The sequence below is a fragment of the Macaca fascicularis genome, chromosome 10 (assembly GCF_037993035.2).
Source record: "Macaca fascicularis isolate 582-1 chromosome 10, T2T-MFA8v1.1".
Classification (NCBI taxonomy): Eukaryota; Metazoa; Chordata; class Mammalia; order Primates; family Cercopithecidae; genus Macaca; species Macaca fascicularis.
In genome coordinates, this window is record NC_088384.1 from 71,830,518 (window position 1) to 71,851,429 (window position 20,912).

Genomic DNA, 20,912 nt, shown 5'->3' on the forward strand with positions numbered 1-20,912 from the left:
AATGAAATGTGAGCAAAAGTTATATGCATCATTCCTTTGTAGAAACATTTCTACAAGGGAATTGATTATCTATCTTTTCTTGCCATGTGATAGATGATACTTCCCACGGTAGAGTTATCTGTCAGCCTGGGTTTGTAAGTCAGGTCTCTCTGCTGACTCAAGATGTACCAACAGTGTGAGCAAGAAACACACCTTTGCTGTTTGTGATACCAAGATTTGGGGGTAGTTTGTAACTGCAGCATAAGCTACCCCATCCTAACAGAAAACAATCCTCTAGTCCTATTGGCGGCATCATCAAAGTGTACCCCCAACTTGATGCTTGTTACCTCCTTTTCTACCACCGCTGTATTCCAGAGCACGCTCACCTCCTGCCTGGATTTACTGCAGCATCCTCTTAATTGATCTGCCATTTCTTACTCTGGTATCTTATAAATATCAGATATTCTTTTTGGAAGAGCAGCCAGGCTTGTTTTTTAAAGGTGAATTATCTGTGTTAGTCTCCTGCCCAAAACGCTTCAACAACTACCCACTAGAATAAAACTCAAAGTCTCTCTATGAACCACAAGACCCCATAATCTGACTCTGTCTATTTCTCCAAACTTGTCTCCTGCCATTCTTTCATCTCTCTGCTTCAACCACATTGGGTCTCACCATTGCTAGTAAGCAGTAAGCTCATTCTGTCTTCCAGGCTTTTCTCCTGTGGTTCTCTCTGTGTGGAATGTTTTACCTCAAGACTTCTGTCTGGCTTGGCTTCCTCCTTCCCATTGTACAAATTTGTATTCCAAGATTATGTCCTCAGCACAATCTCTACCTAAAAACACATTCTCCAATTGCCCTGTTTTATTTTGTAAAGCACTCTTTGAACTTTCCTGTTTCTTTATTTTGTATTTGCTTAATTTATGTTAAGCAAACAATTTTTTTTTTTCTAGACTACCAATATGACAAAGCAAGGATTTTGTTTTTCAGTGCTCTGTCCCTGGAATATAAAAAAGTATCTGGTGCTTAGGGGGATTCAATAAATATTTATCAAATGAGTGAATTGATGAATAAGTAGCTTAAACAATCAGAACATCAAAATAATACTGCAATGAAGACAAAACAATTAGAAGCAATACTCTTTTATAAGTCCTTAACCTAGTCTGTTTGTTTGTTTTAACAGAGCAAAAAATAAATCAAAATACTGCTAATCAATTTATTTAGCTTTTATCTATGACCTACCAATTAGAATTCATTTATTTAGAAAAACCTGATGTGCTCAAATTGACTTGCTTAAATTAGCATATTGAAACTCAAGGTCTTTTTAAAAAGGGAATCAGCGCAGGATATGTTTAAAGTTGCAATAGTAATAACTGAGTTTCTCAGTCCAAATTATCTATATTTTCTACAATGGACCCAAGAAATTAGCAGAAAAATAAAAGGATCTGAAAGCAAAAGAATAGACTCAAAGACAGGGTAGGCAAGTGAATTAAGCAGAAAACACTAGATTAGAAAATTTCTATGGAAAATAACTTTCTGTATAATTTAGCTAGAGAGAATCAATGAGTAGAATTTGTCGATGAGCTGTACATGTGACCAACATATTTATTCTTCATCACCACATCCTCAATGATATGAGTTTATGCATTTGTCCATCACATGCCAAGATGACGCATGAAAACTTCCTCCAGTGGGGCATATCCTTGGATTACTATTCTAGTAGAAATGATGGATATGCACTGATACACTTGCTCGGTTATCAACTTTCACTCATGCAACACTTTTGCAAAGCAGTTAATCCAGGTGTGGAACATTTACTATGACCAAGCGATATATTGAAGATAACTGGCTTTTAAAGGAACTGAGTTTCTCTTTCTGGCCTCCATGGCATTCCAATAAGGAATGTCCAGTGTGAGTTATGAGAACTGGGTCAGTCTCTTGGTTCTGTGACTTTCCAATCTTGAGTATGTCATTTAACCTTTTGAGGGAGAATGCGGATGAAGATAACATATACCTACCCTAGACATTTCATAAGGTTCTTGTGAAAAGAAAATAACACATGTCAAAGACATGTTTTGTAAGCTGGATATTTTAGCTATTTGTTTTTCTTCTGCTTCTTTGAGGTAATTTGAGATATCCTTTAAATTGAAGTCACCACATTTATACATTTCAAAGTAAGAGGAAAATAAAGGGCAAGCAGCAAAATGGATAGGTTTGGCCATGTGGTCAAGAAATGCTGAAATTACAATAATTAGAAAATGACACTGCTGTTTCTTCAAACACACAAAAGTACTAAGTGCTCTTTCATTTGAAAATCCCATCACCTGTTTCCATATCTAATTATTTCCAAATAATTCATCTCCTACCCAAGGAAAAAAGCTAAATTCATGGTCCACCATAAAATGAAACACAATTTTTATAGCCCTTATGGAACTGAGGAGAAAAACAAAATCAGAAGAAAAATGCGTAAGATTGTGCATTGTCTGAAACCTCCTAGCTGTTACAATATGTAAATCAACAAATCTCTGAAATTTAAAGCTCCATGGTCTCTAGTTATTTTGTTGCTTTGTTTACTTGAGTAATTCCCCCGTTCATCACTAAACATATTGCAAAGATCTTATTAAGTAAGCAGAATAGGAGACATGATGAATACTCCGATGAAGGCATTTAGTTTCATAAGAAATACTGCTCATAACGATTTTGTGATCAATTACACAAGCCCACTTCAATCTCACACTCAGACGTGACTTTAGGGAAGTGATTAGTTATAAATCCAAATAACACAGACACCAAACAATTACTGTACACCGGGAACCTCAAGTCAACAAAGATAACTTAGCTCTAAGGAAAATAGCACAGGAAAACTCGTTATTCTTAATGAAATCCATCCTGTTCTCTTTTTCACACATATAACCCATACTATCCACAGATGGAAAAAAAATTAGATGGCTAAATGAATCTGCTCAATTCACCAAATAGATCAATAGAGTTACTGCATTCCATCAATTACAGAAAAATATTTAATGTAACCCTCATGTAACCCAAGTGACGAATGGTCAGCTAGGTTTGGCTCATTGACTAGGTTTAGTTGATATTTATAACATTTATGTGCTTCTTTGGGGGGAACTGAGCATCAGATTACATTATCCTGAATGTTCACTGATTATGCCGTTCCTCCTACCTCATGGTGATTCTTGGCAAGCCATTCCTTAATGGTGCTGAGGGCAATGACTGCAGCAGGCTCATTCGGAAAGCCTAGATGAAGAGCAGAAAAAAACAAATGAACAACGAAAGATGAAGGCAATAGAGAGGTTAATCACGCTACGACACTGGAGTTTTCTCATTTAAGCAATATTCAATTCAGTCAATAAGTACAGGCCTCAGTAAGATGTACATGGATATAAAGCCTGTGATCCTACACACAGGCATTAAGGGGGCTGGTCCTACACCAGTACAGAGTTTAAAAATAATTTAATTGTGTCTCTAATCTTATAACAATGTCAATTAAAAACATATTTATATATGCTTAATAGATTACGATGTACTTTCGTATTGTTTTCTTGTAAGAAGTGGTCAGATTAAAGTTTATTATCCTCAGCTTAAAACAAAAAGTACATGTGTCTCAGAGAAAACATATAGTTAGCCCAGGGTCAGTTCTGCCCATCACAAGGCCAGCAGCACTCCACCAATGGACCATACCACAGAAACCTACTGTCAGAATTCAAAGAGGGTATTTCCTGTTTCACTTGGGGCCATCAGAGGTGATGCTTGTAATTGAGACAGCATGAGCTAATCAGGTCTTGTTGTACAGGTTTGGTTTTAGAAGGGAAGCAAGAATGACAGTCTTATGCTTTGTCCCAGGGGGCAGGAGCGTACATACTCAGAGTCTCCAAAACACATTCAGAATGTCACCTTAGCTGATCTAAACCAAACATATTCCTGGACCCACAGAACCATCAAACATTCTGCCAATAGTGATGGTATGTGAAGGAATAATCCTATCAATTTATATACTTATGGAGCAGGAAGAAGAAGAGATAGGAGTAACTATGCTACTGAAACTACTCTCTTTGAGCTCACCACTGGCTTCCTAATCACCGAATCCCATCACCTTTCAATTTATCTTCAAGCTAAATTGTTAGATGTGTTTACTGTTCGATGTGTTTGACTAGTTTTTTATGTTTTATTCTCCTCTCACATATTTTAATTTTTTTAACTTTCTTACTTATTGTTTGAAAGTTTACAATTCAGTGGTTTGTACCATGTTTGTGAAGTCTTGCCATCATCACTAATTCCAGAATATTTTTATCATCCCATAACAAAACTCTGCACCCATTAATGGTCACTCCCCAATCTGTCACCCAAAGCCCCGGTAACCATCAATCTACTTCTGTCTTTATGAGTGTGTGGCTTCTCCTCCTGAATTTTTCAACCCTGTCTTCTTCCACGTCTTCTTCTTCCTGTTTGACCAATTCTTTCCTGGCTTCTTTCTAGCAACATTCATTAAATGTGTGCCATTCCCAGCATCCTAAACTCAGCCCTCTTTTTTTCTTTATATGGCTTGTCTATGAAGATATTTTCTTGTCCAGAGTCCTCTGGGATATTGTCCATACAGATGCAGAAAGACAGAGATGTTGCAGAAATGGAGAGGGCCAAGACTTAAAAGACCCAGTTTTATTGGAGGGCAAATATGTATTCCAGTAGTTCAGACTGATAGTTCAGGTCTCAGTAGGTCTTCAGAAAAAAATGAGTGAGAGGACAGGTAAAGGACAGATATTGTCTCCATTTCCAAGAATATGTGTTGCTTTGCTGATTAGGTTTCTACAGGCTTTGCTAGAGAGTGCATTACGAAAGGGGACAAAACAAATCAGAGCCAAGCTTCATTTTTCTTAGAGGCAATGGCTGTGATATAGAAAATGTGCATAAGTTCTTGAACCTTTGTAATGTCTATCACATTTGGGATTGTGCATTTGTTATGAATTGTTTAATCCTATTCGTTTTCTTTAAATGAAGGCATCAAAATGTAAAACCTTTAAATTTTCTTTAAAGTTAAAAAGTATTACTGAACCCCACAAAAGTAGCTATGTCATACTTTTATTGAGTCCCTGTCCTCTAAAAGCCCAAAGTCTAGGGGAGGAAATAGACAAGTAAAGAGGCAAACAAAATGCAGCATAACAAGTGTATTAGGGGTATGTGGACACAGATAAAGAGGACTAAGCAAGAAAGAAGTGTGAGGTTTGTAGGAAATAATAGAATATTTGAGGAAGAGAGCTGTAACATGGGGAACCAAGGAGACATTATCCTCAGAAATAAGCTGTGAGTCCCAAGGAATCAATGGGAAAGGTTAGGAAAAATGAAGTAGAGAGGAAAGCAGGATGAGAGTACGGGTGAGCTGCAAAGAAGGAAGGAGGTGGTCAGGTGCGGTGGCTCACGCCTGTAACTCCAGCCCATTGAAAGCCTGAGGTGGGAGGATCATGAGGTCAGGAGTTCAAGACCAGCTTGGCCAAGATGGTGAAACCCCATCTCTACTAAAAATATAAAAATTAGCTGAACGTGGTGGCGAGCACCTGTAATCCCAGCTACTTGGGAGGCTGAGGCAGGGAATTGCTTGAACTTGGGAGGCAGAGGTTGCAGTGAGCTGAGTTTGTACCACTGCACTCCAGCCTGGGCACAGAGCAAGACTCTATCTCAAAAAAAAAAAAAAAAAAGGAGAAGGAGGCCAGGATGGGCATTTGCTGTTAGGGGATTAACCATAGAAGGCCTTTTCTGTCCATCTCTGCCCTGAATTTAACACCTACATTTATAATCGCCTGGATACTTCCCTTTGATATGCTTTAGCACCAGAAATGCAACACATGCTCCTACCTAAAACAAATGTCGCCCCTGGCTTTGTGGTTTCTGTCTATGGCTTTACCTCTCTCCTAGTTACCGCCATGTTTGACTGCCTTCCCTGCTGGTAACCAAGTCCTAAAGGCATTTTCCCTCTGAACTATTTTCCACCTCGCCTTCTTTTCCTCCCCTTCCCACTGATTTCTTTCAAGGTCTGATCAGCCCTGACCCAGACAACTGTAGCTGACAACTGTGCTGCTTTGGTCTTCCTTCCCTTCTCCAATCTATCCTGCAAGCCACTTTCAAGTGATTCTTCCTACAGCATAGTTAGCATTACACCTCATACACAAAACAGAGGCAGCCTTTGTTGACTCTCCAACACAGAATAAACACGGGCACCTCAGCTTAGTGTTACACATTCCAATGACCCCACGGGGCCTTTCTAGATTTATGTCTCAGTTTTCTCTTATTTATTCTCATCTCATAAAATTCTTCTCCACATTTAGGTATGTTGAATAAGTATTTAAGTCATAAAATTATAGGGCTATATAAAACTAATAAATACTGCAACCACACACAGTTGCAATGACCATCAGCATTAACATTCACCTTTAGAAGACATAATTCCCCACAGAGAAATTATACAAGTTGTCATAGAACCATGGCAACTATGGTCAGTTCTCAATAATTTGTGACCTCCTGGTCACTCATATTCATCAAAGCATCTGGCACTAAGTTACGATTTTCATCTTAACCTCAAGGTTTGCTCTAACCCTGTGTGATTTCAACATCCACAAGAGTGACCCACCCTGCGCCTAGCCAATCCATTGACCCGTTCGTCTTCCACAACAACCTCCTCCATGAATCGTGCCCTGGACCTTGATGCAGCATTCCCGATTCAAAGTTACTAATTTAAGCAGAGCTCTCTCAAAACCTGCTTTCTCATTGTTTGTTTGTTTGCTCAGTTACTTTCCAAGGAATACTCTTTCACAAGCATTTGAAGCCAACTCTAGCTTCAAGTCACTCCCCAAGTTAATGGCAACATTTCTCCCATGCATAAGCTGGCCCTTTGTTGTCTCTCTAGTCTCCTCTCGTGTTGCTTTGCTCTTTGTCTTCTCCACTCCAACGACACTGGCCTTCTTTCTGATCTTTGAAAGTGGTATTTTTATTTTGCCTTCCTGTCATAAAGCCTTGCTCATGCTCTTTCCCCTTTCTGAAATGACATTTATCCTCCCTTTTTCCTAGTGTATTTCCATTTTATTTGTCCTCTGCTCAGTGGTCACTTCTTCAGGAAAGGCTTCTCTGACATTGATGACTCCCTATGTTGTGTTTTCATAACACCATGTACCTTTACCTCACAGACCCATCACAGTTGCAGTTCTACATTTACTTATGTAAATATGTGATTAATAACCTTAATAGAGTGAAAACCCTGGCAGGTGGAAAACACATCTGTTTTTGCTTATCACTGGATACCTGAAACATTGCCAGCACATACAGAATGATCAATAACTAGGTGTTGAATGACTGACTGGATTACAGACTTGTGGATCTTTGTACATATTGACAACAGGAAAAGGCTCACTGCTGGGAGCACAGGGAGTGTTTAACCTTAGAGTATGGGGAGGAGGAAGGGATGCTGAGAAGGTACTCAACAGATAGTTATATTCAGAATATCCCTTTTCATTCCTAGGGGAAAATATCGAGATTTATGAGAAAATCTAGTTCCTGATAGGAAGATGTATTGTGATTAATTAAAGGGGGAGAAAAATATCAAGATGAATATCCCTGAAAGTATGCCTGCTTTCGTCGGACATGGATATAGAAGATAAAGCATGATGTTCAGGGTAAACAGCAAGACAATTCTTTCCCCACTTAACTGCAAGACCTCCGGGGTTACAAATAAGACCAATGAACGGACAAAGACAGATTTTAGCCTAGGGATGGACTCCCAAGAGAGAAAGGACTTCCTCAGAACATCACAACATATTCTGGTCACCAGAGGACTTTTGTTCACAAAAGTAGAATGGCCACCCAGAGGGGAGGCTACAGACAAGCTTCAGATGAATCACTGAATTAGATGATATGGGAAATCTCTTCCAAGTATGAGGGTCAATGAGGCTGAACAAGCCATGAATAATTTGGGGTCAGGCATGCAGGGAGTTGCATGTGTGTGTATCCAGGTGCGCACAGATTCTGTGCCTCTACTGGAATTCCAAAGCTTAGTTTCCTACTCATTAGGATAGATTCATAAAATTAACTTTTGTTGTAAATGTGAAAGTTGACTTATACAATAAATAAATGATTTTTTCTTATTTACTTTGTATTGAAAGTGCTTACAAATATTTTACATACTGTACACACACACACACACACACACACACACACACACACACACACACACACCATTATGCAGCTCAAGGTATAAGATACTTCTAATACTACCCAGAAAGCTGCCTTGTCCTGGGTCAATGCCCAGTCTTCAAAATAACCACTATTCTGACTTCTATGATCAAAGGTTAGTTTTGTCTGTTTTTACACTTCACATATATAACATTATATAGTGTGTGTTCTTTTTTGTCTATGTTTTGTTCAAAATTATGCCTGCCTGATTTACCCACGGCGTTACATATAACAGTAGCTCATTTCATTGTAGTGTTGCGTTCCATTGTATGGATATTCCACAATCTGTTTATCCAGTCTAGTGTTGATGAATAACTAGACTGTTCCGAGTATGAGACTAACATGAATAAAGGTGCCACGAACATTCTCATACATGTCTTGGTGGACATAAGCATGTTTCTGGTGAGTATATATCCAGGAGGAAGGACTGCTGGACCTCATGTTATGCTTGATTCTGGGAGATTCTGCCAGTTTTCCAAAGCAGCTGTGCCAATAACACTCCCACCAGAAGTATATGAAAGTTTAAAATAATGTGTTTTAATAATCTCTGCTGATTTATTTATTTAACATGTTGAGATGTACTTTCTAATTATATTCTCTTGACCACATTTCAAGCTATTAAAGATAGCTTTAGGCTATTCAATACTTTTTATAACTAGAAGCTGAGACAAGTTTTATGATTTGCCTGTGTTCTCACTGCAAAGCAGTGATGTTCCTAAGCCAAGAAAGGACAAATTCTGTCAACAGACCATCAAGACAATTTAAATAAAAGACACAGAAGTGAAACAACAAGTTGAATTTACAGTAGTTTTCATCCATAGCACATCAAATAACTCATTAGGTGGACATTTTCCTTTCACTTGGTTATTAAGCTGACATTTCTTTTCATCAAATTTCACTACAGAAGGATACAGCAATAAAGACTCATTGAAGATTCTACCCCACCTCTAAACTGTACGTTTGTTGGAATTGTTGAAAACCCAGAAGCCAATACAGCTACAGTGAATCTGGTTTTCACTTTGTTGTGGACAATTTTCCTCTCTATTTACTTTTTATTTTTTACTGTTATTGATATTTCCCTATTATCTTTAACTTTGTCCAAAGGCTCCCATGTAGAAACTAATTTTGTTCACCTGATATAAAATTCATCATGTTTACTAGAATTCTAGCATATTCTGCTAAAATAAAGATAGACATGACTTACTCTACCAGTAAAACTGTCCTTTTTAGAGTCAGAAGCAACAGATTAGCTTTTGTTTTAAACTTTAAAATGAAAGTCTATTTGGGGGTGGGTGTGCCAAAGATGGCTGAATAGGAACAGCTACAGCCTCCAGCTCCCAGCGTGAGAGACACAGAAGACGGGTGATTTCTGCATTTTCAACTGAGGTACCGGGTTCATCTCACTGGGTCATGTCGGACAGTTGGTGCTGGTCAGCGTGTGCAGCCTGATCAGCGAGAGCTGAAGCAGGGTGAGGCATCGCCTTACCTGGGAAGCGCAAGGGGGAAGGGAATTCCTTTTCCTACCTAAAGGAAACTGAGACACACAACACCTGGAAAATCGGGTAACTCCCACCCTAATACTGTGCTTTACCAAGGGTCTTAGCAAAGGGCACACCAGGAGATTATATCCCACACCTGGCCCAGAGGGTCCCACGCCCACAGAGCCTCCCTCATTGCTAGCACAGCAGTCTGAGATCTAACTGCAAGGTGGCAGAGAGGCGGGGGAGGGGCACCTGCCATTGCTGAGGCTTCAGTAGGTAAACAAAGCTGCCAGGAAGCTCGAATTGGGTGTAGTCCACCACAGCTCAAGGAGGCCGGCCTGCCTCTGTAGACTCCTCCTCTGGGGACAGGGCATAGCTAAACAAAAAGCAGCAGAAAACCTGGCAGAGGTAAATGCCCCTTTCTGACAGTTTTGAAGAGAGCAGTGGATCTCCCAGCATGGAGGATGAGATCTGAAAATGGACAGACTGCCTGTTCAAGTGGGTCCCTGGCCCCTGAGTAGCCTAACTGGGAGACATACCCCACTAGGTGCAGACCGACACCTCATACCTCACATAGCAGGGTACACTCCTGAGATGAAGCTTCCAGAGCAAGAATCAGACATCAATACTTACTGTTCAGCAATATTCTATCTTCTGCAGCCTCTGTTGCTGATACCCAGGCAAACAGGGTCTGGAGTGGACCTCCAGCAAACTCCAACAGACCTACAGCTGAGGGTCCTGACTGTTAGAAGGAAAACTAACGAACAGAAAGGACACTCACACCAAAACTCCATCAGTATGTCACCATCATCAAAGACTAAAGGCAGATAAAACCACAAAGATGGGGAAAAAGCAGAGCAGAAAAGCTGGAAATTCAAAAAATCAGAGCGCATCTCCCCCTCCAAAGGAGCGCAGCTCATCGCCAGCAACAAAGCTGGACAGAGAATGACTTTGACAAGTTGAGAGAAGGCTTCAGTCGATCAAACTTCTCAGAGCTAAAGGAGGAACTACCTAACCAGTGCAAAGAAACTAAAAACCTTGAAAAAAGAATGGATGAATGGATAACTAGAATAATCAATGCAGAGAAGACCTTAAAAGAACTGATAGAGATGAAAACCATAACACAAGAACTACATACAGGACATATGCACAAGCTTCAGTAACTGACTCGATCAACTGGAAGAAAGAGTATCAGCGATTGAAGATCAAATGAATGAAATGAAGTGAGAAGTGTAGAGAAAAAAGAGTACAAAGAAATGAACAAAGCCTCCAAGAAGTATGGGATTATGTGAAAAGACCAAATCTACGTCTGATTGGATTGCCTGAAAGTGATGGGGAAAATGGAACCAAGTTGGAAAGCACTCTGCAGGATATCATCCAGGAGAACTTCCCCAACCTAGTAAGGCAGGCCAACATTCAAATTCAGGAAATACAGAGAACACCACAAATATATTCCTCAAGAAGAGCAACTCCAAGACACATAATTGTCACATTCACCAAAGTTGAAATGAAGGAAAAAATGTTAAGGGCAGCCAGAGAGAAAGGACGGGTTACACACAAAGGGAAGCCCATCAGACTAACAGCAGATCTCTCAGCAGAGACTCTCCAAGTCAGAAGGGAGTGGGGGCCAATATTCAACATTCTTAAAGAAAGAATTTTCAACCCAGAATTTCATATCCAGCCAAACTATGTTTCATAAGTGAAGGAGAAATAAAGTCCTTTACGGACAAGGAAATGCTGAGAGATTTTTTTTACCACCAGACCTGCCCTACAAGAGATCCTGAAGGAAGCACTCAACATGGAAAGGAACAACAGGTACCAGCCATTGCAAAAACATGTCAAAATGTAAAGTCAACTGATGTTAGGAAGAAACTGCATCAACTAGCGAGCAAAATAACCAGCTAATATCATAAGGACAGGATCAAGTTCACACATAACAATATTAACCTTAAATGTAAATGGACTAAATGGTCCAATTAAAAGATACAGACTGGCAAATTGGATAAAGAGTCAAGACCCATCAGTTTGTTGTATTCAGGAGGCACATCTCACATGCAGAGACACATATAGGCTCAAAATAAAGGGATGGAGGAAGATCTAGCAAGCAAATGGAAAAAAAAAAAAAGCAGGGGTTGCAATCCTAGTCTCTGATAAAACAGACTTTAAACCAACAAAGATCAAAAGAGACAAAGAAGGCCATTACATAATGGTAAAGGGATCAATTCATCAGGAAGAGCTAACTATCCTAAATATATATGCACCCAATACAGGAGCACTCAGATTGATAAGGCAAGTCCTTAGAGACTTACAAAGAGACTTAGACTCCCATACAATAATAATGGGAAACTTTAACACCCCACTGTCAACATTAGACAGATCGACGAGACAGAAAGTTAACAAGGATATCCAGGAATTGAACTCAACTCTGCACCAAGCAGACCTAATAGACATCTACAGAACTCTCCACCCCAAATCAACAGAATATACATTCTTCTCAGCACCACATTGCACTTATTCCAAAACTGACCACATAGTTGGAAGTAAAGCACTCCTCAGCCAATGTAAAAGAACAGAAATTATAACAAACTGTCTCTCAGATCACAGTGCAATCAAACTAGAACTCAGGATTAAGAAACTCAATCAAAACCGCTCAACTACATGGAAACTGAACAACCTGCTCCTGAAAGACTACTGGGTACATAACGAAATGAAGGCAGAAATAAAGATGGTCTTTGAAGCCAACGAGAACAAAGATACAACATACCAGAATCTCTGGGACACATTTAAAGCAGTGTGTAGAGGGAAATTTATAGCACTAAATGCCCACAAGAGAAAGCAGGAAAGATCTAAAATTGACACCCTAACATCACAATTAAAAGAACTAGAGAAGCAAGAGCAAACACATGCAAAAGCTAGCAGAAGGCAAGAAATAACTAAGATCAGGGCAGAACTGAAGGAGATAGAGACACAAAAAACCCTCCAAAAAATCAATGAATCCAGGAGCTGGTTTTTTGAAAAGATCAACAAAATTGATAGACCGCTAGCAAGACTCATAAAGAAAAAAAGAGAGAAGAATCAAATAGATGCAATAAGAAATGATAAAAGGGATATCACCACCAACTCCACAGAAATACAAACTACCATCAGAGAATACTATAAACACCTCTATGCAAATAAACTAGAAAATGTAGAAGAATGGATAATTTCCCGGACACTTACACTTTCCCAAGACTAAACCAGGAAGAAATTGAATCTCTGAATAGACCAATAGCAGGCTCTGAAATTGAGGCAATAATTAATAGCCTACTAATCAAAAAAAGTCCAGGATCAGAAGGAGTCACAGCTGAATTCTACCAGAGGTACAAGGAGGAGGTGGTACCATTCCTTCTGAAACTATTCCAATCAATAGAAAAAGAGGGAATCCTCCCTAACTCATTTTACGAGGCCAACATCATCCTGATACCAAAGCCTGGCAGAGACACAACAAAAAGAGAGAATTTTAGACCAATATCCCTGATGAACACCAATGCAAAAATCCTCAATAAAATATTGGCAAACAGAATCCAGGAGCACATCAAAAAGTTTATCCACCATGATCAAGTGGGCTTCATCCCTGGGATGCAAGGCTGGTTCAACATATGCAAATCAATAAACGTAATCCAGCATATAAACAGAATCAAAGACAAAACCATATGATTATCTCAATAGATGCAGAAAAGGCCTTTGACAAAATTCAGCAGCCCTTCATGCTGAAAACTCTCAATAAATTCGGTATTGATGGAACGTATCTCAAAATCATAAGAGCTATTTATGACAAACCCACAGCTAATATCATACGGAATGGGCAAAAACTGGAAAAATTCCCTTTGAAAACTGGCACAAGACAGGGATGCCCTCTCTCACCACTCCTATTCAACATAGTGTTGGAAGTTCTGGCTAGGGCAATCAGGCAAGAGAAAGAAATTAAGGATATTCAGTTAGGAAAAGAAGTCAAATTGTTCCTGTTTGCAGATGACATGATTGTATATTTAGAAAACCCCATCGTCTCAGCCCAAAATCTCCTTAAGCTGATAAGCAACTTCAGCAAAGTCTCAGGACACAAAATCAATGTGCAAAAATCACAAGCACTCTTATACACCAGTAACAGACAAACAGAGAGCCAAATCATGAATGAACTCCCATTCCCAATAGCTTCAAAGAGAATAAAATACCTAGGAATCCAACTTACAAGGGATGTAAAGGACCTCTTCAAGGAGAACTACAAACCACTGCTCAGTGAAATAAAAGAGGTCACAAACAAATGGAAGAACATACCATGCTCATGGATAGGAAGAATCAATATTGTGAAAATGGCCATACTGCCCAAGGTAATTTATAGATTCAATGCCATCCCCATTAAGCTACCAATGACTTTCTTCACAGAATTGGAAAAAACTGCTTTAAAGTTCATATGGAACCAAAAAAGACTCTGCATTGCCAAGACAATCCTAAGCCAAAAGAACAAAGCTGGAGGCATCACGTGACCTGACTTCAAACTACACTACAAGGCTACAGTAACCAAAACAGCATGGTACTGGTACCAAAACAGACATATAGACCAATGGAACAGAACAGAGCCCTCAGAAATAATACCACACATCTACAGCCATCTGATCTTTGACAAACCTGACAAAAACAAGAAATGGGGAAGGATTCCCTATTTAATAAATGGTGCTGGGAAAATTGGCTAGCCATAAGTAGAAAGCTGAAAACAGATCCTTTCCTTACTCCTTATATGAAAATTAATTCAAGATGGATTAGAGACTTAAATACTAGACCTAAAACCATAAAAACCCTAGAAGAAAACCTAGGTAATACCATTCAGGACAGAGGCATGGGCAAGGACTTCATGTTTAAAACACCAAAAGCAATGACAACAAAAGCCAAAATTGACAAATGGGATCTCATTAAACTAAAGAGCTTCTGCACAGCAAAAGAAACTACCATCAGAGTGAACAGGCAACCTACAGAATGGGAGAAAATTTCTGCAATCTACTCATCTGACAAAGGGCTAATATCCAGAACCTATAAAGAACTGAATCAAATTTACAAGAAAAAAAAAAAAAAAAACCCATCAAAAAGTGGGCAAAGGATATAAACACTTCTCAAAAGAAGACATTCATACAGCCAACAGACACATGAAAAAATGTTCATCATCACTCGCCATTAGAGAAATGCAAATCAAAACCACAATGAGATACCATCTCACACCAGTTAGAATGGCAATCATTAAAAAATCAGGAAACAACAGGTGCTGGAGAGGATGTGGAAAAATAGGAACACTTTTACACTGTTGGTGGGACTGTAAACTAGTTCAGCCATTGTGGAAAACAGTATGGCGATTCCTCAAGGATCTAGAACTAGAAATACCATTTGACCCAGCCATCCCACTACTGAGGATATACCCAAAGGATTATAAGTCATGCTGCTATAAAGACACATGCACATGTATGTTTATTGCAGCACTATTCACAAGAGCAAAGACTTGCAATCAACCCAAATGTCCATCAGTGACAGACTGGATTAAGAAAATGTGGCACATATACACCATGGAATACTATGCAGCCATAAAAAAGGATGAGTTCGTGTCCTTTGCAGGGACATGGATGCAGCTGGAAACCATCATTCTCAGCAAACTATCGCAAGAACAGAAAACCAAATACTGCATATTCTCACCCACAGGTGGGAATTGAACAATGAGATCACTTGGACACAGAAAGGGGATCATCACACACCAGGTCCTATTGTGGTGGGGGAGAGGGGAGGGATAGCATTAGGAGATACACCTAATGTAAATGATGAGTTAATGGGTGCAGCACACCAACATGGCACATGTATACATATTTAACAAACCTGCACGTTGTGCACATGTACCCTAGAACTTAAAGTATAATAATAAAAAAAAAAATTAATGAGCTTCCCCCAAAAAATAAAGAAAAAAAAAAAAAGAAAGTCTATTTGGGGCTATAGATTACCATATCATAGAGAGGCATATGGTGATACTTTAAATCAATAATTTCAAAGAGGTTCTTATTACCCCCCAAAAAATTAAAATAAAATTGAATATAATTTTGGTATAATAATAATTTGGTATATTTAAGCCAGGCTTTAACACCTTAACCCCATGCACCATTCGGAGTCTGCCCAGGGCTTCCCTCAACATCCCCTTCTAGACCTATTGCCAGGTCTCACCTCAGTTTTAACTTCCTTTCTTGCAGGTTGTAAGAAGACAGCGCTCTAGAGACCAATGTCCAGGAAAAACTCACAAATCTAAAAACTATTCTTTATGTACTCAGTCATTTTATTTTCAGCTGAACAATGTATTTTGTGGTGGTTTTTACCTCAAAGGGGTTTCATCCATACCCTCACTCTGCCTAGTCAAGCACGGGGCCCAAAGCTGTGATAACATACTAGCAATTTTATGAAAACATAAATCCCTGTGTAGACTGCATATTATTTAGAAAGTAGTTGCTATACTAACCAGCCTTCCAACTGACTAAAAGCTCCAAATTGGTACTGTATTGTTATAAATATCCAGAATATCCAGAAGTTAGGAGCAGTAGTTTAAAAAAATCAAACTCCCTTGAACTCTGTACATGAAATTCACATCCACTTTTGAGCTCTCTATTCCTGCCAACTCTTTAATGAGGAAAGCATGAGCCATGTTATTTTTATTCACATGCATACCCTCAAAATAAAAATATTGTGAAGTTACCAAACATGAGACTTTCAGCATTGATAGAAACCCATGATTGTCCTGAGTGAGAAGGATGTATCACTGGGCTGATCGATATGTGGACATCAGTTGAACGGGGATTGTCAACATCGACTATCAATGCAAAATTACACTTTGCTTGATAATTTCAGAGAACACAGTCATAATATTTTTCCATCTTAGCACACAAGTTCTGTTGTGAGGATCACAGGAAACGAAACAGTATACTTTTCAAGCTCGGGTGAAAAGAAATACAAATGTGAGATTAATTGTGTGTTGTTATTTTAATTTCTCTGGAACACACACATGCACACCCTACCATGGATGGGGAAGAGAGACTGGAGGGTATAGATGGAGGGTGTGATGGGAAGTATTGGGCAATACATTGTTTTTTGTTTTTGTTTTTTTTTTTAAATCTCAAAACAGCTTTTGTCAACCTCTTCCCCCTTGGCCTCCTTCCAACCCATAAAAGCAATTCTGATAGCACGATGAAATCAAATTACTTGAGAGAAATGAGCTGAAGGAGTCTCACTGTTAAGCAATTGCTAGACCAGCCACTCAGACCATTCTGGCTAAAGGCTGAGTTTCACAAAAGATAAAACAGGTGAAGTAATAAGAGTGACACTGGCCCCTATTACTGCAGTGAGCATGGCAGCAGAATGCTAAAAAGGTATCACTGGCTTCACCCAGGAGCATAAAGGGGCACCTAGTAGGCAAGGGTGAGGGGTCCACAGTCTGTTGTTAAGAGAGTGGAGTTGCAGATGTTTTGTGATCTGGCTTTGTTATATGAGTATATACACATAACATGGCATACTCATAAGTTGGGTAACAAGAGCAGATGCTGACGATGCACCGCATGTATCTTCTTGGCATGTGCTATTTCCTTGCAAGCTGCTTTGACTTAAACCTTTTACCTGAGGGCTCCTTCTGGTGCCAGCCCCTTTTACCCGAGGGCTCCTTCTGGTGGCCAGAGCTCACTTTGCCACATGTAGGGCAGGTCTAAAGGGCCAGGGAACAAGCTCCCCCCTAAAATGTTCTTCAACCAATGATTACTGAGAGTTGTTGGGTTAATACCTCAGCTCCCTCACCCCTCAGGGGATAATGCTGAGGTGTGTGCTTTATAGCTTCCCAGAGCTGCTCAGTGAGTTCACACTCCACTTGCCCAAAGTGGCAAATTCCTTGATAATGCATTCTTTATTTGCTTCTTTTCTTTGTCTGTCTCTCTTTCCAAAAGTCACCTCCAAATTAACAACTTACACACAAACCCCTGCCTTTAAATCTGCTTTTTGGGGGTAGTCGAACCATGACAGCAGTCAAAATGAATTGATGAATCTGAGACAATGAGGTGTCATGTCTCATCTTGTGATCACCCTTTCTCCACTGTATTTTAGTTGTAACCTCTAGCACATGCACTGTAGAGAAATGTTCTATAAAATAGCTAATTAACTGGGGAGAAGGAGTTGGGGAGCTCACTGGCTGTTAGCACGAAGGTAACATAATATTTCACTTTGGGGAGTATAGAGGTCATCTAGTCCAGGCACATAATGGCATCCAAACCTGGCCCACTAGACAATACAGCAATCTTGAAATACTAATAAACTGCTGCTAGTGCTGCTGCTGTTAGCATTTATTGAGCAATTATTATGTATAAATCACTCTACTTAGTAGCATTTATCTGTGTTATTTCATTTAATTTTCATAAGAATACAATGGAAAGTAGAAGAGAAAAGAAAAAGGAAGGTGAGTTGCTCTGTAAATGAACAGTAATGGACTGTAATTGGACTTTATTGTATTGAGGGAAAGAGGAAAAAATAATTTGTTGGGAGAAAAGTTGAGTGTTGGGACAGAAGTTTAGGCAGGGCTTGCATACCTGCTAGATATGCTGGCTCCTTGCTTCCATCACTCTCATTATCTCAAGTAGCCATATGTTTCTCATTCACTTGATACACTGTTTCAACCCCCACATCCTCACCACCTGTTTCTTTGGCTTCGGGAGCTCGGGGCCTTCACAGCCTCCACACTCACGATGGCCCCCTGGTCCCACTTTCTCTCTCAAACTTTTTCTCATTCCTTTGACTCTGCCGGACTTTATCGCCCCCCACAACCTGGTGTTGGGTCTGATCACCCCAACATAATTAATTTGGATTTATATTGAAAACTCCCAAGACCAGGTGCAGTGGTTCATTCCTGTAATCTTAGCATTTGGGGATGTTTTGGCAGGAGGATCAATTGAGCCAAGGAGTTCTAGATGAACCCTGGCAACACAGAGAGATCTTATCTCTACAAAATTAAAAAATAAAAATCACCCAGGCACATGCCTGCAGTCCCAGCTACTCAGGAGGCTGAGATGGGAGAACTGCTTGAAACTAGGAATTAGAGGCTGTGCTCCAGCCTGGGTGACAGAGTGAAACCCTGTTGAAAGAAAGGAGAAGGAAAGAAGGAAAGAAAGAGAGAGAGAAAGAGGAGAAGGAAGGAAGGGAAAGAAAGACAGAAAGAGAGGGAGGGAAGGGGAGCAAGGAAGGAAGGAAGGAAGGAAGGAAGGAAGGAAGGAAGGAAGGAAGGAAGGAAGGAAGGAAGGAAATGCCAAGAGGTGTGCAAAGTATGCTGTGACTTTGTCATGCAGCTTTAGTAGACTCAATATAACCCAGTAAGGCAGTCTGGACTCGCATCTGCTTGAAGAGAAAGTAATGTTATGCTGTGGTGGGCATAGGTGGGAGCCTAGACTATTCTTAGAAGCCAAACCACCTCTGGCTTCCACATAAAATAAATCAAACCTTGAAAATTCCCTTCAAAATGTATATAATCTTTTCCATTTTACAGAAGAGGAAAAGTGGCTCATGGAGGACTCAAGCAAGGGACAGGACCCAGTATACCAGCCCACACCTCCTCCACACCCTAGCCTGGGGCCTGGAACCTGGCATGTTGTTGGTCCTCAGAATGGATGGAACATACCAGAAAGCCTCTATGTCAGAGACTCCAGTCTGGATGTTACACGGTTTCAAACCCCAGAGAAAGAAAATCAGATTGGAGGCCCCTATGGGCAGGGAGCTGTTTCAGAGCACCAAACATATGGCCTCTGGCATAAGACACTCCAAGAGGACCCATGGGATCAGATGTGCTACCCTCTTTCTCAGGTGACAGCACCCATTCTACCATTTAATGTCTTCATTGCAGAGTGTGGGTGGGGCCCAAGGAATCTCTTGAGAATGTAGAAAAGCTGGCAGTTCTGATGGTTCAATTACACTTGAACATTTAGGTACTCTGGACATGACTGGAGCGTGTGAATTTGTGGCCCACTGGCTCACTATAGAACTTCCGTGATATTGCTTCTTTCCCCATGGTCCTGTCTTACCCCTTCCTTTATTTTATTCAACTTAGCACTGATGTCCCTAGCAGGGCCTCTAGAATTAGTCATAATATCAAAAGGGAGAAGGGAAATTCTGTACTTCTTCTCATCTTAATCTCTTCACATCCATTCTTTCATTTCACTTGACATTATGTGTGCCAAAGCAAATGATACTCCATAAATTCTACTATATTTCGCGTTGGTCTTGAGACACGTTGGTCTTCTTTCATTTACTTAAAAAACTGTGAAACATGAAGTTTTCCTTTCAAGTTTTGTTTCCTCTGCTCTGCAAAACAGGTATAAATGAACTGCGTTTTTATAGGACACAAGGTTACAATCTATGCAAGCTTCATCAGCTCCTCAAACTTATGAGCTCCAGCGTCTATTTCAGAGGGTATTTTTGAAATCATCTTTTGCCTAAGGAATTATAATAATGACTGGAGAAATGGCTCGTGAAACAAATTCTATTCTATGCAAGCTGTTCCTGCTACCCCTGGATAAGTCTTCTGAGAAAGGAGATGAAAGATCTCATAGAATCACCTGGAATAGGGTTTTTAGAAATTCTTTTTCAAAAGAACATTTTCCCTACAGGGGTAATCAAAGGAGTTCATTGAGGACATCACATTTGAATAGAAAAGGCTTATACTGGGATCTACTGAGAGATGAAAATGCAGTTTCTGCTTATTGAACGGGTGGCATTCAATGGTGCGTAGTCCTGGTAGCTGGTGATCTTTCCAAACATAAAGCACACCATGTCACATCCACGCTAGGAGCCCCCTAGTGGCTTCCTCTGCACTTATGGGCAAAATCTAAACTCCTCACCTTGGATTGCAGGGGTCTTTTGCTGCTCTTACCACTACCTGAAATGATGTCTGTTTTGTTTGCTTGGTTATTGTGTGTCCACCCTACTGGAATTTAAGCTCAATGAGACAGAGCTCTGTCTGTCTTATTTTCCTTTCCACCTTCAGGCTCAAAGCAAAATAGGTGCTCAACAAGGTGTCATGCCACATTTGGGAACATGAGAAATACCTGGCTACTCCTGTGTCCTAGGAGGCTGCCTAGCATCCTGCAGTGATTGTGCGGCACCTGAGACCTATGAGAATAAGCCCTCTTATTGGAGGGC

The 20,912-nt window shown here is 40.0% G+C and overlaps 1 protein-coding gene across 5 annotated transcripts in view; it reads right to left on the reverse strand.

The window, feature by feature from the left end:
• The window catches only part of MACROD2 (mono-ADP ribosylhydrolase 2), a 2,109,916-nt gene that overhangs the window by 572,858 nt on the left and 1,516,146 nt on the right, over window positions 1-20,912 (reverse strand). For all 5 annotated transcript variants that reach the window (XM_065522745.2, XM_045364082.2, XM_005568324.4 and 2 more), the window contains one exon: window positions 3,158-3,231. In XM_065522745.2, coding sequence (XP_065378817.1) covers window positions 3,158-3,231 — 74 coding nt within the window. The remainder of the gene's footprint in view (window positions 1-3,157; window positions 3,232-20,912) is intronic.